This window comes from Schistocerca piceifrons, chromosome 5, assembly GCF_021461385.2.
Source record: "Schistocerca piceifrons isolate TAMUIC-IGC-003096 chromosome 5, iqSchPice1.1, whole genome shotgun sequence".
Taxonomy (NCBI): domain Eukaryota; kingdom Metazoa; phylum Arthropoda; class Insecta; order Orthoptera; family Acrididae; genus Schistocerca; species Schistocerca piceifrons.
The window spans coordinates 262,242,879-262,261,143 of record NC_060142.1 but is presented as its reverse complement, the minus strand read 5'-3'; the positions used below and the strand labels follow the sequence as shown (position 1 = coordinate 262,261,143).

Here is an 18,265-nt window from a genome sequence, read left to right as displayed (position 1 = left end):
CTCACTCATGGTAAAATTTTATAGATAGTGAAAAAACCTACCTAAGGTCAATTACAACAATAGAACTATGTACAGAACTAACAAGAAAGCAACAACTTCTATTAATACTGCTAAACCACAACTAATACCAATACCAACAAAACTTCACACAATTTATTAGCTAAAATCAAAAATTCAAGCAGCCGCCAGAAAACTCAACGAAGTTAAAACAGTGAATGAAAATTTCACTGAAATATTTCACTAGAAACAATAAGAAATATCAGCTGAAAACTACCGCGCGAAATTCACTAAACTACTTCAATGCGCAGTAAACTCTAAAAAACACAGTGAGCAAACATTTCCAAAAGTTTATTAAACCATTATTTCGCCATAAACTGCATGAGACACCATTGAAAACCACTAAATTTAGTAATTGTATAACAGAGCACAAAAAACTCGTCAGAATGTAACAACCGCTACAGCTGCAACTGCATGCCGCGAAATGTAACCACACTGCTAATATTTGGATGAACGATTGAAAACTACTAAATTTAATATTCAAATACAGGGCACAAACAATTTTGACAGTACTTAGCTTTATAACTGCTACAGCTGCAACCACATGTTGCGAAATGTAAACACACTACTGAGGCATGAGACTTGGATGAATGACATAAGTACATGCATGAATAACAGTCCAGTCGAGTCAATAACACAGAAAGCAGACTGAGATTAATGAAAATTCACTACCAAGTAACTTTTACAGCAAATACTAACACAAATAAACTTTAAAATAAGTAACTGAAGACTAAAACTTTACAAAATATTGACGAGCAATTTCAACAGCAGTCCAGCACATGTGACGTCACACCAAAGATTCTGCATTTCCTTTGCTACAGTAAGTCCATTTATTATTCAGAAAGGTGTTGATGCAATTGCTGGCCCTGTGAAATCCTGCTTCCATTTACACTATGGCACTTTGCTTTTGGAGACTACTTCTGATTATAAAACACAACAACTGCCTGCACCTTCGCTCTTCCATGGCTATCCTGTTTGTGTTGAGGCCCATCCTATGCTGAATTCTTCCTGTGGTGTTATTTACACTAGGGTGCTCAATGGTCTGACCGAGGCAGGAATCCAAACGTACCTCTCTGATCAGGGTATCGTTGCAGTCCATTGGGCGATGAAAAATGTAGAGGCCTCCTTAGTGCCCACACACACTCTCTTTCTCTCTTTTGATATAGTGATTCTTCCGTCAAAGGTCAAAGCAGGTTATGAAGTTATCACAGTCAGACCGTATATTCAGAACCCAATGTGCTGCTACCATTGTCATTGTTGCAACCACAGTCGAGAGTTCTGTTGACACCCAGCCAATTGTGTAACCTGTGGTAGGGATGCTCGCGAGAGCGATTTTCTGCCTCCTCTTCCCCACTGCATCAATTGCAGTGATGACCATGCTGCCGCCTCTCATGATTGTCCCATATATCTCCATGAACAGGGTGTCCAGGAATCCAAGTGAAGGAAAAAGTGCCTTACTTAGACGCTCACAAGTTGTTGGTTAATCGGAAACGCTGTGTTCTACTATTTGTACTATTTGGCACCCACAGTGGTGTTCTTGCTTCACAAATAACATGGCCATGCAGACCTGCAACATCGAATTTAGCACTGCAGTTGTGAAATTGCCCAGCATCATGGTAGTGTCCCCATCTCCTCCTCCAGCTGTGCAACATGTCACCAAACTTTTGTCTCACGGATTGAAGTCACCAGCTGCACAACTGGCAGGCTGGAAATGACACAAGGAATACTCCTGTAAAGACTTCCTGTGTCCCTCCAGTGAGCCAATGTCTGAGTCTTCCTTTGCCAGCTGGAAAGGCTCCAAGAAGTCAAAGAAAGGCAAATGGTCTTCTCCTTCGCCCATTCGAAGATACTCTTCGATGGTGTTATCATGTGATATCCTCGCCCAGCCAATCTCCATGTTGCCGGTGCGCACCACCATCCATTTCTCTGCCCTAGACTCCGAAGGCCAACAGAAGGAGAATGCCAGCGCTTCTGCAGACCTCATGCAGCAGGATCCTCCTGCCTCTGTGCCCTGTAACAGCGAGTTTTCGAAGTCTGGCACTCGTCAGCCGCCGAGGTGACACCCCTTCATTTTTTCCTCGTCATGACCCTCCTCCAATGGAACATTTGCGATCTTTGATCCAACAAAGAGGATTTATGGCTACTCTTAGAATCTCAGTGTCCACTTGTTGTCTGCCTTCAGGAAACAAAATTGCATCTTCACGACCACTCCGAGCTCTCGCATTTCTTCCTGGTCTATTTTGACCTTCCCACCGAAGATAGCATTCCATCTCCTGGGTGGTTTGTGCTGCTCATATGGGATGACGTTCATAGTCAACTCATCTCCCAGACTATCCGCCTTTTCCTTCCTCACTTGACCTTTTCCCTTTGTGCCATTTACACCCCTCTGTCATTCAATGTCTCCAGGGCAGACTTCCTCCACTTTATTGGACAGGTACCTCACCTCTTTCTGCTGCTTGGTGACTTTAAGCACACCATCCCCTTTGGGGCTCGCCCAGAACCTGTCCAAGAAGTGCCCTCTTGGCTGACCTTCTTAATCAACTCAACCTCCTCTGCCTTAACACAGGAGCACTCATGTTCCTTTCAGACTCTACACACACCTATTCTCATTTGGACCTGTCCTTCCGCACTTCGCAGCTTGCCCATCGTCTTGAGTAGTCCGTTGTCTGACACATACTCGAGCGACCATTTCCCAAGTGCTATCCGTTTGCTAGTAGTAAAGGAGTTTTGCTATTTGGGGAGCAAAATAACTGATGATGGTCGAAGTAGAGAGGATATTATCCTTACTGCTGCGGAACCTTCCATTCCTCACACTTCCTCTGTACCATGCCCTGTCCTGGTCCCTTGGTGGACTGAGGCGTACCGTGATGCAATTCGCACTCAGAGATGTGCTGTCTGTATTTTTAACCGTCATCCTAGGATGGATTGTGGGACCAAGATCCATTCCCCAATTCCCGGCCTGACAGTAGCAGATGATGTCATTGTGGACCCTATTGCTATCTCAAACACCTTGGGTCACCATTTTGCAGAGATTTCGAGTTCCTCCCATTATCACACTGCCTTCCTCCATTGGAAACGAGCGGAGGCGGCTCGGGCGATATCCTTCTCTTCTCAGAATCGTGAGTGTTACAATCCTGCCTTTACTATGAGGGAGATAGATCATGATCGCACTTCATCCCGATCCTCCGCCTTAGGGCCACACGATTTTCACATTCAGATGTTGAAGCACCTTTCTCTTGTGGGCAGGCACTTTTTGCTTCATGCGTACAACTGCATCAGGGCAGAGGGCACGTTTCCCAGACGCTGGTGTGAAGCCACTGTCGTACCTATACCTAACCCTGGTAAAGGCAAACACCTTCCTTCCAGCTACTGCCCCATTTCTCTCACCAGCTTTGTTTGCAAGGTGATTCATGCCCAGCTGGTATGGTGGCTTGAGTCTCGCAATTTACTAACCACTGCACAATGTGGATTTCGAGTGCGCTGTTCTGCAGTTGACCATTTTGTAACGTTGTCCACCCATTTCATGAATGGTTTTCTGCGGAAATCCCAGACACTGGCCATGTTTTTCGATTTGGAGAACGCCTACAGCATGTGCTGGAGGAATGGTATTCTCCATACACAATACACATGGGGCTTCTGTGGCCGTCTGCCTCGTTTCCTTCAGGAATTTTTAAAAGACCAAGTTTTCAAGGTATGTTTGGGTTCTGCTTAGTTGGACACCTTTATCCAGGAAAAAGGTGTACTTCAGAGTTCCGTCCTGAGCATCGTCCTCTTTGCTATCGCCATTAACCCTGAAATGACCTGTCTCCCACCAGGCATCTCTAGCTCTCTTTTTCTTGACGATTTTGCCATCTATTGCAGTTCTCTATGGACCTGACTCATTGAGAGGCATCTTCAGCAATGTATTGATCGTGTTTTCTCAAGGAGCATTGACACTGGCTTTCATTTTTCCACTGACAAAACCACTTGTATGAATTTTTGGCAGTGCAATTGGTTTCTTCCACTGTCTTTACGTCTTGGGCCCATTGCTCTTTCATTTGTTGAAACTACGAAATTCCTGAGGTTCATGCTTGATAGGAAAGTTTCTTAGTCCTGCCACATGTCTTACCTGTCAGCCTGCTATAGGCAGTCCGTAAATGTCCTACGTGCCCTCAATGGTACTTCCTGGGGAGCAGATCGAACCACTCCTCCATTTGTACCGGTCCCTTATCTGCTTGAAACTAGACTATGGGTGTTTCGTTCACGCATCTGCATGTCCTTCCCTGTTATGCCATCTCAGTACTAACCTCCATCATGGCATCTGTGTGGCCACTGGTGTCTTTTACTCTAGCCCAGTTGAGAGCCTGTATGCAGAAGCTGTCAAACTACCGACGTCCTGTCGCCGTGACTTTCCCCTCAGCAGATAGGCATTCCGTTTGTCTGCCATCATGGCCACCTATCCTATGCCTCCTTTTTCGATGGCTCCTATGATAGCCAATATGGAGCACATCCCTCTTCTCAGTTTGCTTTTGGCTCTTGCTTTGGCAGCTTAACTTCACACTACCTGCAACTTTCTTGGTGGGTGTTAACCCTTCACCACCTTGGTTTCATGCGGCGGTCCTTGTACACCTTGGCCTTCATTCACTTCCTAAGGACACTACTCCAGCCTCCTCTATCATCTTAGTTTCATGACCTTCGGACAGAACTTCACGATGGAACCTTTGTGTACAATGGTGGCTCTCAGACTGACTGTGGTGTCAGGTGTGCCTTAGTCATTGGCACCAACATTTTTCAGTATTGGCTTCTGGAACACTGCTCAGTGTTTACAGCAGAGCTCGTTGCCCTGTATCAGGCCATGCAGTACATCTGGCGACACAGGTTTTTCAATTGTGTCATCTGCTCCGACACTCTGTGCCCTACAAAGCCTCTGCGTGCTGTACACCATCCATCCCTTAGTTCAACAATTCCAGGAAAGCTGTCACTTGCTCACTCTTGATGGAGCCACTGTGATGTTCATGTGAGTTTCTGGTCATGCCAGTCTGATGGAAAACGAGGGCACTGACCCTGCTGTCAAGGCTGCAGTTCTCAAACCTCAACCCACTAGTTGTTACATTCCCTCTGATGATACCTGTCAGGAGGTGGTGTTACCTTGGCACCACCGCTCGTTCTCCCTTCATGGGAACAAACTCCAGGTTATTAAGCCTCTCCCAGTGGCTTCGACGAACTGTCAGCCATCTCACCATGAGGAGATCATTTTAGTTATACTGTGTATTGGGCACTGTCTTTTTAGCCATTGCCATTTGTTAAGTGGTGCTCCCCCAACATGTTGTACTCATTTCACTCAACCTTTGACTGCCTGCCATTTCCTGATGGAATGCCGTTTTTTTAACCATTTACGTTTTAGTAAACGGTGCGTGGGCTGTTGACTGCATTTTACTTTTTATCCATCGTAGCAGTGTGGTGAAGGCCATTTAATTTTTAGTTCATGACTTCTGTTTCTCTATGGTGTATTTTATAGACCTTTCTCCACATCCCTGTTTTTATCTGTCTTCTCTTCTGTCAATGGAGATTAACATGTAGTCGTTCTTAATTCCTCTCTTTGTCTTCATGTTGTACAGCTCTGATGTGGGCACGTATGGCCCTACTTGTTTTTGCTCCCTAAAACAAAACAAACATAATCCAACAAGTGGGCACACTTGAGTTACAGTCTGAATGTTCATCTAGTCATATATTGTTAAAATGTAGTACGTTTGACAGAAAGTAAAATTATGTAACACAAAATGTTTGCTGAGTAGGATAACCACAGTGACAACTAAGAGGTATTGATCCCGTAACACATTTTCCAGAAAGTGTTGAGTACTGTCTGCCTGTACCAGAAAAAACTCATGAAAATACTTTCTTGAATGAATTTCTGACAAAACTCTCAAGAGCGTGCTGGATCTAGTTTTCAATGCACTCGTGAAGTATTAAGGGTATACGGAATGCCCTATGCTTACAATGTTAAATTGAGCTAAAAGTTAGGAACATTTTATCATTTGTTATTTGGACGATACTCTTGATTTTTTTCACGGAACGCAGAGATATGTTCTGCTTTTATGCTGAATTATTAATTTTGAAAAAATAATGTATAGTTTTTCAGATATTTTATTTTTTGTAAATGTTAAAAAAAGTTATACATTTTAACAAGTATTTTAAAATTTACATCCATTAATACAAAATAATTCCACATATCTTTTAATTCAGATATATTAGAAGGTCTTAAGGAACAACTACAGAAAATTTCATCTTTCTACTATAAATAGGCCCTGAGAAAATGTACCTTATACACAAAAAACTAAAGTTACGGGAAATTAGCTTCAAAGTTTTTACTTCAGTACAAGCCTGCTCCATAGCTTGTATCATCAGAATCGTCCAACAGCTTCCTCTTGATGGCTCTGCTATGCTGTCTAGCCATCTTTGAATATACTTTTATGGCATTATCTGAAGACCTGAGCCGTTCCTTGTCCAAACAAAGCATAGCTGCGGCAGTTTGTAGTCCTACACAGAGCCCCAACTTCTGCAGAACTTTGCACTTTGTTATATTGCCCTGATTGAATGATGAAACAGCATCATAAATGCCAAAGTGAAGTGTGTTTATACCCACAAACACAGTTTTAGGTAGTCTATTCCATATCACATGGTTCACATATTCATTTGGATTTTGAGTCCGGCCATGAAGACATTTCTTTAGTAGACTAATATCTGCGAGGTCTCGGAATATTGGTTTTATTTCATCCATTATGGCAGGTGGTGAGGGTGATTGTATTGTTTCTTAGTTACCTTGCCTCTGTTGTACTTGCACCAACTATCGTCTCCTTTTGGACATAGCCCATGTTGGGGATTCTCATTGTTTGAAGCTATATGAAAAAACAGAGCCCAGACTGCTCTTCTCATTAATTCTGCATCTGCTGTATTCTGTCTTATTGCTAGACCATAGCACTTCTGAATATGATCTATTGTAGCATCTGTCAGTCTATTTTTCCCATCTAAAGTTTTTCCATCGCTCAATTTCTTGCCTTTCATGCTAGCCTTTAGCTGTCGAAGTCTTGATCCCATCCTTTTCTGAACATGGCCATCACACTCCAGTTTGGAAATTTTCACATCGTTACCATAGGGTCTCAGTTCCTCAATTTCTTTGAAAGCCTTTGAGTCACCATCTCCAAGATAATTTATGTATCTAACGTTGTACCATTTTACTGAGCGTTGATAAATACTTCTTACACCAGCAACTTCCATACCACCACTTGACCCATAGTAATTTGCCATGCACTCCTCTTCATGTTTAGTTTAAATTTTCTCCTTGCATCTGCAATGCTTGGAAATTATTGCCACATCAACTATCTTACCAGTGTCCACACTTGTAGCTGTTACTACACCATTCAGAGATGTGTGGCCTCTCTTCTGCCAGCTTCCATCAAAAGCTATGGACAAGTCTCTGCTATTATTATTTTCAACAACTGCTTCCTCAACAGCATCTTTCATGTTTTCCTGTGCAATTATGTGTTTGTTAAATTTTGAAGGTGGAGGAGGGAGGTTCATCACACCACACAACATGGCACCTGCAGCCCTGCCATTTCCTATACACCGTAATCCATAAACCAGTCTAATGTTTATATTGTATAGTTTACCTGTATCTGCAGTAACATGTGAGGAATTGAAGAAAGTAACACTGTGTTTGCAATAACTGCACATCAACTCTAGTTCACAAACAAGTCCAACATGTAAGTTTGTTTTCAATGAAACACCTCAGCTAGTTTTCTTCTTGAAGCGCTTTCCGGTGTAGTGGCAGCAGCATCACTCATGTATCACTACCAGTGTTGAGGTTAGTCGCTACTGGGACATCAGATACTGATGAAGATGAAGATGAGTCAGATGAATTTTTAGTACACTTTACTTTCTTGTGCCAATGTACACGCTTTCTAAATACCTTCAGACTAGGTCTTGGCATGTTGAAGGAAAGAAAACTCAATGACTTCTCCACATACAACTTTCACAACAATGACATGGATGTACTCACAAAGGAAACAATACAAATGGTGCAGAATCTATTGTCAACTGTCTAGCAGTGTAGCCAACAGAAAAGCTAACTCTCTTGTGCTCAATTATATCTCTGGCAAGGCTGTCTATATCAGGTATATTTTGCGTCTCATATACAAGGTGTGGAATATCGTGTGTCGAAATTATTTTAAAAAATTATTTAAAATAGTTCTATTCACGTCATCCAAATATTTTATACATGATATTAAACGGGAGAGTCTAAATTTTTCGAAAATGCATTTACCCAAAAATCGATTTTTTCATCGAAAAACTCATTCCATATACCCTTAAGAGTAATTTTCAACTTCGTCTTGTATCCAATGTATGCCTATCCAAGCATTCTCAATTTTTTTTTTTTTGTTTTCTTTCAGTCTTCAGGAAAGGACTAGATTTCCTTTTTATGTCCCCACTAGAAGCAACAGTTAAGTTGATATTCTAAAATCTTTGGCATAAATCACTGTAGTGCGCCTTTCTGATTTATATTGCAATTAATATCATCTTATGAGTTGAAGTAAAGTAGCTAAAATTTTTGTAATTTTGTTAGGCCATTGTTATGTAGTGTAGATAATTGTAGTGTAACATAGATAATTGTCGTACTGCTGTCAGTTGTTTGCAGGAAAGAACCTCTACATTTGTACTCTGCATTATGTTTGGCAACAATTTGTTCTTTGATAAAAAAAAATCATTTTGTGAAACCACGTTCATTTTCGTGAACTGTAGCTATGACTGAAGAACTTCTTTCAAATACAGAGAGATACATAATAAGCAATAATACTGTGCTACAGTTGTGTGTGCTTTTGCATTTATGCTGTTTACTGCAACTGCATGGTCTTTCAGTTGGTTGCAGTTACATGAAATTTACACGCATTTTTCTTATTTTTAAGTTACTTGGCGCTCTTTTAGCTTCATTTTCTTTGTAAAAAATATAAAATTTTTCATTTTGCCAGTAATGGCTGGTGCTCTGAGAGTCAATGATGCCAACTGACGTGAAATGGAAAACTACAAAACTGAGTTAGGTAGTATCATTTCTTCAACACCACCTTATGCTTCACCTAGTTGTGTATTGACTAGATTAATTGTTATGGACTAAATTTCAACTGTGATGGAACTTTTATTTGCTGTCTTCTCTTGGCTTATGACCTATTCAGGCTTGGTGTGCAACAGTGTTTCAGAGCAGCGAAATGATAAAGCAATATGGGGAGTTCAGTTGACAAGCAAGATAATGTTGGACAGATACTGAAGGCTCTGAAGTCCAGATATGGTAATCAGTGTGGAAACACTAGTTAGCCAAATATGGAGTTTTCAAAGCAAAGTGGTAGATTTGTGTGTCACACCTGCGTACTGTTTGATAGCATAGTCAGCATGGCAGTCACAAGATTTGATTTGTCAGTTACACCTTATTAATCAGAATTCTAGCCAAGTAACAACTCCAACTCTAAAATACTTAACTTAGACAATGTCGGAAAAGATAGATTGCAATTTACCATAAAGATGACACCTTTAGTTGCAGACAGGCACTATTAAAAGACACTTACACATAAGTTTTATGCCATAGCCTTCATCAGAAAAAGAAAGAGGAACACTCACCGTTCATACACTGAGGAAACCGCACCTCTTATACACATGACCGCCAACTCTGGCAGCCTGGACCAGAATGCAACTGTCACTTGGAATGGAAGCAACAATCTGGAGGAAGCAGCGAAGGGGATGGGATGCCATTGTGTGGGTAGGAGGAGAGAGGGTCACTGTCTGGTATAGTATGCAGGGACTAGACTGCCAACAGCTGCAGCATCAGGAGCTGACTACATGAGCCATCTGGATCTTCCCCCTCCACCACCAGCTTTTCTGAACTGTGCAGATGGGAGTTATTCTTACAACGCATTCTCTGCTCCTGTAATCATCCAGGTCTCGACCTACAATTATTGTGTCCCCACATCCTCCATCCAACTGTTTCCGTCCCCGCATCTTACCAACTCCTCATCATTCTCGCCACCCACCCTCTTTGTTTGCTACCCACTGTGAATGCACCCACTCATCTTTCCCTGTTCCTCTTCTTCTTTGCTCTGTTTTCCCCACCTTCCTGCCCAACTACCTCTTGACACTGTGCCTATTGGCAGTCTAGTCCCTGCACACTCTGCCAAACAGGACTCCTCTCTTCCCTCACCCTTACACTTATATCCCTTCCTCTTCCCCTTCCCTGTTCCCTCCCGATTGCTGTTTCCACTTCACATGACAGCTGCGTTCTGGTCAGATCTGCCGGAGTTGGCAGTCGTGTGTGTGGCGTGCTTGCTTGTGTGTATGAATGGTGCGCGTTTCTTTTTCTTATGAAGGCTTTGACTGCAAGCTTGTGTGTAAGCGTGCTTTAATGCTGCCTGTCTGCAACTTAATGTGTCATCTTTACAGTAAGTTGCAATCTCTTTTTCCCACATTGTTGGTATTCCAAACTGGAATTTCCGTAGTTTGATACTTTTTAGAACAATACGTGTTGTTGTTGTGGTCTTCAGTTCAGAGACTGGTTTGATGCAGCTCTCCATGCTACTCTATCCTGTGCAAGCTTCTTCATCTCCCTGAACCTACTGCAACCTACATCCTTCTGAATCTGTTCAGTGTATTCATCTCTTGGTCTCCCTCTACGATTTGTACCCTCCACGCTGCCCTCCAATACTAAATTGGTGATCCCTTGATGCCTCAGAATATGCTCTACCAACCGATCCATTCTTCTAGTCAAGTTGTGCCACAAATTTCTCTTCTCTCCAATTCAAATCAATACCTCCTCATTAGTTATGTGATCTACCCATCTAATCTTCAGCATTCTTCTGTAGCACCACATACATATTTATACACACAATACATAGAGGATAATATTGGAAGTAAATGTGTAATGATGTATATTAAAGACCTGAAGCCTCCAAAAATGATAATGTTGCAAGTGTGGTGGCGTGTCTTAGAGGACTTCATGATTATCAACATCATGGTGGTTTTTTTTTTTTTTTTTTTTTTTTTTTTTTTTTTTTTACATAAATTTGTTCTCTCCCCCTTACTGATTAGTGTGTGCTTCAGAAACAACTAAACAACTATACTCCTTCACCCACTCAGAGATACCGTTGTGCTCACATTTTTTGTGTACAAGCATGAAGTGAATTATTTTAAGGGGCTGCTAATGTAGTAAATGAATGTTCCAGCTGATGCAGTTTTATTGGGTTGTCAGTCGAATAACAACATTGTCGTGGAGTAAAGTTTTAAATTTCCTACTCATTCTCCTCACTAGGATGGCTCTTGAGTATGAAACTTGTTGAAACATTGCTTCAATATGACAGTGAACTTTGAGGTATTGCAGTAGGAATGCTTAGTATTTTAGGAGGTGGTAATATAGTCGAATTAGAATAAAACTTTCCATAACATGTGTCCAGTTTTTATTGGTAACAGAGACACCACTGCTTATAGATGTAAGTTCTAATATAGTGTGTTTGTTCTCCAACTGCAATGGGTTTTATTTATCTATTGTCATTTTTGTTTGTAGTTCAAATAGTGAGGTTGTGCCCGAGTTTATATAACTCAAAATTTTCAACTGTGATTTATTGGCCAAATCTGGTGTATCTTTTATGCAAATGCTAACATGATATTTGTGCACAGGTTTTGTATTGGAAACACTGCTGCTGCTTGTAGAGAATATGATGGTAGATTCTATAACCACAGGGTTAACAGAGTCAAGAGTGTCTACTTGTATTTTCGCATAACTATGTGAAACTGTGCAATGCGCAGCAGCCCTCTCTCATTAGAAGATGTAAATGTACAGTGTGTCACTGAAGTAGAAGGCATTATTCAGTTACTAGAATTCGCGGTCTTCTAACAAGCACATGCAGAATTTCTACAAATGTCGGTATTCCGTATACAAGAATATAAGGGACATTTCATATGCACATCTCTCAACATTTACAGCTGATTCAACATCTTTCAGAAGGAGATGAAGGTAGATTATTGGAACTATGTTATTGGCTGATTGCAAATCACTGAGTAATCCCCATTAACACTGTTTATTGGTGAAGCCATGTTCACTCGTGACAATATTGGTAACACTCATAACTCACATCAGTGGTCTGAGAAAAGTCCACATTTTTAAGAACACTTCTCTGTATTTGTGTGGTACTTTATGATAGTCAGCTGGGCCTGTTGTGTTACTGTGCTGTCTTTCAGGGCACCATTACCTAGACTTTCATGAAAATGAGCTTCCAGCATTATTGGAAGGTAAACATTTGTGTGTGTGTGTATGTTTTTAATTTAGCGGACTGGTATCTCATTGTCAGTGGCTCTGTAGAAGATACATAAAGTAATAAACATAATACATGCTACAGGAGCTGGAATGTGTGTGTAATTTTGTGTATTTGGTGTTAGACTGTTTAGTATTTACATATATTTTACATTTTTAGAGGTTTTTATCTTTTACCTTTATAAAAAATTTTGCAGATGTTCTACAAAAATTTAAAAAAATAAACTATATAAAATAACAAGAAGCCTTGTATTTATAAACAAATAAAATGTCATTTATCAACTATATAAAGGCTGCAAAATGCCTTGAATACACACAATTATTGGAAGAGATTCCTTTGGCTTCAAGGACGTGTGTCTTCTTCCTGCACAGTGGGACCACTGTACATTTTATTCATTACGTTGTATCATCTAAGTCTAATGATCCCCTGAAGAAGCATTGGTAGAAATGGCCATTTTTCTTGGGCACCATGGCTCCAAAACCACAGCCCTTCGGATTTTTGCCAGTGGGGATGGCTGTAAGGCAAAGTCTACAAAAGAAAAGTGAACACAATTGTTCACTTGATTATGAATAGGCTGCCCTCGTCAAAGAATCCCAATATGACCCCAGAATTACTACACGTGGTATTGTCAAGAGAATTTCAAAGTGCATTGAAGTCAGAGGTGGACTTTATGAAACTCAGCTTCGAACTTAATTTTTTGCCTTTGTTTACTAAGGCACAAGAGGGGTGGTACTGGTGTTGCGCTTGATGATGGAGGCAAGGTGTAGACAAATTGAGATACTGTCATTCTCAGAAAAATAGGTGTATGTATAGGGAAAATGAGTAACACACAATATGTACAAGAACCAAGAGGGAATAATAAAACTAGAAGACCGTGGGGTAAATGCTTGTATTAAGAAAGATGTAATCCTTCCCTTTCTGTTCAACATGTACATCAAAGTAGTAGTGTGGGAAATTAAAGAAAGGTTTACAAGTGGGATTGAAATTCCGTATTAAAGAATATGAGCGATTACATTCATTGATAATGTTGCTGTCTTTAGTGAAAAAGAGGAAGAATTATAGGGTGTATCGACGGGAATGAACAGAATGTAGCTTGAGAGTAAATAAAAGAAAGGCGAAAGAAATGAGGTTAGTGATAATGTAATGCCAAACGTAGTAGACAAAGTGAAGGAATTCTGCTGCATATTGTGCAGAAGTTTTCAGTGAGCTGACGGGGGAAACCTAAGAGGGATGTTCCCCAGTTTGGTTTACCAGGTTATCAACTAAATACTAATTTAGTCACCAGTATTACAGATCTATGGTGGAAGGTCCACTTAGCATGTGTTACAATGTGGAAAATGTTTTGAAAAAGAAATCACGCGAAATACTCATAATGAAATCACATTGGCACATGAAATGTAACATCCATATGAAAGATCTTGGGAGTGAAAGGACTTTTGGACAATGCTGTAGGTGACCTACAAAGTGTAGAGTAGTTCTCAAATCGAAGGTTTATTTCTATTTGCAATTTGTGTTAATTCTTTCACAAGTGTGGATATAAAAAGAATTTCAGCATGATTGTAATATTTATGTTTCTCTAATATAGTACATAGAATAGCTCTACTTCATAAAGTATTAGCATTTTTGTACATTCACTGTTCTTAGATTTCATTTGCCTTTTTTCATATTTTTCTGTTTGGTCGTCTAAACAAAGCTTACTTTTACCTTCAGAATATGCAGACTAACAGAAAAGCACACTATATTTTCAACCATGTTGATTTGCAAATCACTTACCACAGTCCTGAAGGAATGGATTGGGACATTGGTTACCAGGATAAAGCTGGCAGAATTATCTGTAAGTAGTTCTCAGTCTTAAATAATCATGTCATACTTGTCACAAATATTTTTCAGCTTTGCCTGTCAGGCTGGCATTATTCATTGCTGCTAGGTTTCAAATGGGAAATGAACCACTAAGTGATTGGGCAGTACTTTTATTGCGTGTTTTACTGAATCATTGAAAATTGCTCTAGTGGGTATTTTATGTACTCAAGAAATTTTGTGCATCACCTTTAATACTTTGTTGCGTGTGTAATTCTGAGTACAAGTTACAGTAGATACTTAACAACAGCCGCAGTATTTTCCTGTGTTTGTCAGTATGGAACAACCAAACAATGGTGCAGTAATTGATGATTATAGCCATTTGCGGATAATTCTTTTTGAATGTTAATGCTCTGTGAGCTTCATTTTGAAACTGTTGAAGTAAATTGGCTTTCTTTAGTACTTTCGAAACATATTTGCAGATTCAGTAGCAAAACAGTGTGATGTTTTTCACTGTCTTAAAATATGACATACTTCATTGACTCATTAATGAGTATAAAATGTCAAATAAAAATGCAACATGCAGAGAACAGAGACTTGCATTCAGGAATAACAGATTCAAAGTCTGGCCCTCCTTTCCTATATCTCACAGTTTCCTAAAATCACATCAGTTCAGTGCAAGGGTAGTTTATTTCTTCTCCCACCCTTTTTCTAAATTAGTTAGTACTGAACCTTTAATGGGTTTAGTGTTGATGGTGCATGTTATTCTTTCTTTTGTCACTTCATTAGTTCAATGTAACTTCTTCTCCATTGAAAGTAAAATTAAACCAATAACTAATAGATCACTAACCGTCAAACGGTGGTGTTTTAACAGTCATATGGCGCGAGCGCCCCCCCCCCCCCCCCCACACACACACACACCACACATTATTATGGTAGTGCACCAGAAGCAAATATTTTATTTGGAATAATGTTTTAATTGTAATTTACATGCAAGTAAATGTATAACACTATTCCATCACTAATTATCAGTTCCTATCCAAAGCTTTGCAAAATCCAACTGTATGCCCCATTTTCAGTGGTTGTGGGACAGAATACTGAGTGGTGGTAAGAAGTGCTTATGTTTGATTCATACAAGGTGTTTCTAAAACGGATGTAAAAAATGAGAGGGCAGGTAGAGTGGGTCATAACAAGCAACTTTCACATAGCAACCTATGTCTGCATCCCTTAGTGTTTGCTTTAAGGTTTAATTTAACAGCGTCACACACTGCTGGGAAGATAGGCATACAACCCACCATCAGTGTCGAAATGGTAGTAAGTATTGCAGGCAGGACAACGCCGCAGAGTTTCTTCCGGTAATTGCTGGGATGCGAAAGCATTGTGTTTGGTGCTGCAAATGCCTGTTTGATACGATGCCGCATAGAGGGCAGCACTTGTACATATGCAGTGTCTGGTTTGCCCTGCGTCAGTGTATCAAGAAACGGGAACACTCTTGTGTTTGCTACTGTGCGGAGCAGACAGGAAATAGAGAGCTTTTCATGAGAGGAAAGGGCACATGTCTGCTGTGCTTATGGGATGGTGGAGGGAAATGTATTTTACATTCAACGGTTTCTGAGTCGTTAAGTGCCAGATCCATGAATGTTCACTGCCATCCACAGGTCCCAAAGAGAGACAGGTGCTGTTGAGGTGAGTTGTCCACCGAAAAGGTGTTGTAATGGCACGTGTGCATTTAAGACCTACATCGAAACCCAATGCATTCGTTTTGTGATACAGGTTTGAAGGGTGGATGAATGTGGTTGTCAATGCACAATGATTAAACCAGAGTTTGAATAGGAGGCATTAGCACTACTACAAAACACACCCTCAACAATCTTACAGAGTGTTGCCCGAGATGTGGATGTAAGTCATTCCATGTTCTTGTGTGTTTGGAATGAAGATGACTTGTGCCCTTACCACCTTCAGAAAGTTCAGTTCCCTAACTGAGAAGATTTTCTGTGTTACTGACTTCTGTCAATGGTTTATGGAGAAGTGTGCCATTCAACCTGAATCCCCACACTTTGTACTTTTTACGAATGAGGCATCCTTTGTGGGGGAGGTGTGTTGAACAATCACAATTAGCATTCGTAAGCCTATGAAAATCCACATACCTTCTTTGTTTGTTGTCACCAAGAGCACTTTGTAGTCTGCGTTTGGGTTGATTTGGTAGATAATAATCTGATTGGTCCATACTTACTCCCCCAACGACTGAACACAAACGGATACTTAACCCTCTTGAGGGAAACACTGCAGAATTACTGGAACATGTCCCTAATACCTGTGACAGCGCGTCTGGTACCAACATAATGGTGCATTGCACACTTAGCTCATGCTGTGCAAAATCATTTGGATGAGACCTCTACTGAGAACTGGATAGGGAGTGATGGGCCAGTGGCATGGCCTGCACGCTCCCACCACTTGACGTCTCTCGATTATTTTTTTTTTTTTTTTTTTTTTTTTTTTTTTTTTTTTTTTTTTTTTTTTTTTTTTTTGTACGGAGACACCTGAAACCTGTTGTGTACAAAACACCTATTAGGACAGGTGAGTAGCTTATAGCACGAATTGTAGCAGCCTCAGATACAGCCCCACTTTGCCAGGGGCGATTGAAAGGGTATGACAATTGCTCAGATGTCATTGCATGACAAGCATTTAAGCAGGAGGGTGTAATTTGAGCAGTTTTTGTAACTGTTTGCAATTAATTGTCATAAAATGTCCACCCCACCTCTTTTATGTTGACGGCACAAAGTAATGAAAACATTGCACTGCAGACGTACTAACATGTCGACTCGTATGGTAGGCTTGCCTTGCTGGCAGTGTGTGACCATATTACATGATGCGTAGTGCTGGATGCTAAGGAATGCAGATATGAGTTGCTGTGTGAAAGTTGCTTGTTATGACCCACACTACCAGCTCTCTCATTTTTTATATTTATTTTAGAAACACTGTGTTTAAAGATGGGGTGAGACTAATCAGTATAAACTGAGTGGAATTTGATCATTGTAATCAATGTTTAGCAACCTCTATTCGTCAAAAGCAGCAAAGAAAGAGGGATAAAGATTAGAAAAATTTGTACAGGAACTGATATTACTGATAAGAATGTATCTCTTCTTATAGCGGCAAAAGTAACTCCCCGGAGTATAAAGCATCCAAATAACAAAATTGACTGCTCCAGTAAAGAGCCCATGGAAATTCCAAGTGAATGGAAGAAAAATCAGAAGTTATCTATACCATATACATACAGTGTGAAGTTTATGGTAAGTCTGCCAGTTAAAAATGAGCTATTTTTGAAAGCTATTGGCTGTACTATATAAGTTGTTAATGAATTTCTATGTGTAGACTTTTATGAATTTCTACATGTAGACTTTAAATATTGTTGTCAGAGAAACAGTATCATAGTTTAGACTTGTCAATGTTAGCTGTAACTGTGGCCATGGTTGTGAGATATTAGTAAAATATTAGAATTTGGATTAACTGTATGAAATTAAGGAAAGAGCACATCACTCTCCATATTTCACGAGCAAACTCTCATCTACAGGTAAAATATACAGGAAGATTTTAAAAAGTTTGATACTTTTAACTATGTAAAAAAGAATAATAACTGCAGCTGTCTTACTTTGCACTCTCTCTTCTTACTCTGATAGCACTGTTGAAATCACACACTTGTTTCCTTCATTCTGCCATCTTCTCCTGTCATCTGTCATCTGGCGTAATGACCACTTATTGTATGTTCTATTGCATCCTCATGCACCTGGGATGAAAGTCAGCTATGCACTTGCTATTTGCTGTTATTGTTGTAAAAATATATCTCCAATATTATGTTCATTTTTCAACAATTTTTTGAGTATGGTGTATCAATTCTACATACAGGTGGCAACTGAAATACAGTGTAATACAACAGTAATCTTTAGCTGTTCTTGGACTGCACTTAACGTATATCATATCATCCCAAACTGTAAGAGACTTTATTGTAGCGCCCTTGTAAAGCGTTTAAAGAAAATACTTGAACCACTCATGACTTGATGATTTAAAATATTCTGGCTCTTATATTATGC

General features: G+C 40.1%; 1 protein-coding gene across 2 annotated transcripts in view; it reads left to right on the top strand.

Annotated features, from left to right (window-relative positions):
• LOC124797902 (transmembrane 9 superfamily member 2) overlaps nucleotides 1-18,265 on the top strand; it is a 141,593-nt gene that overhangs the window by 50,592 nt on the left and 72,736 nt on the right. For both annotated transcript variants that reach the window (XM_047261020.1, XM_047261021.1), the window contains exons 6-7: nucleotides 14,091-14,214; nucleotides 17,328-17,467. In XM_047261020.1, coding sequence (XP_047116976.1) covers nucleotides 14,091-14,214; nucleotides 17,328-17,467 — 264 coding nt within the window. The remainder of the gene's footprint in view (nucleotides 1-14,090; nucleotides 14,215-17,327; nucleotides 17,468-18,265) is intronic.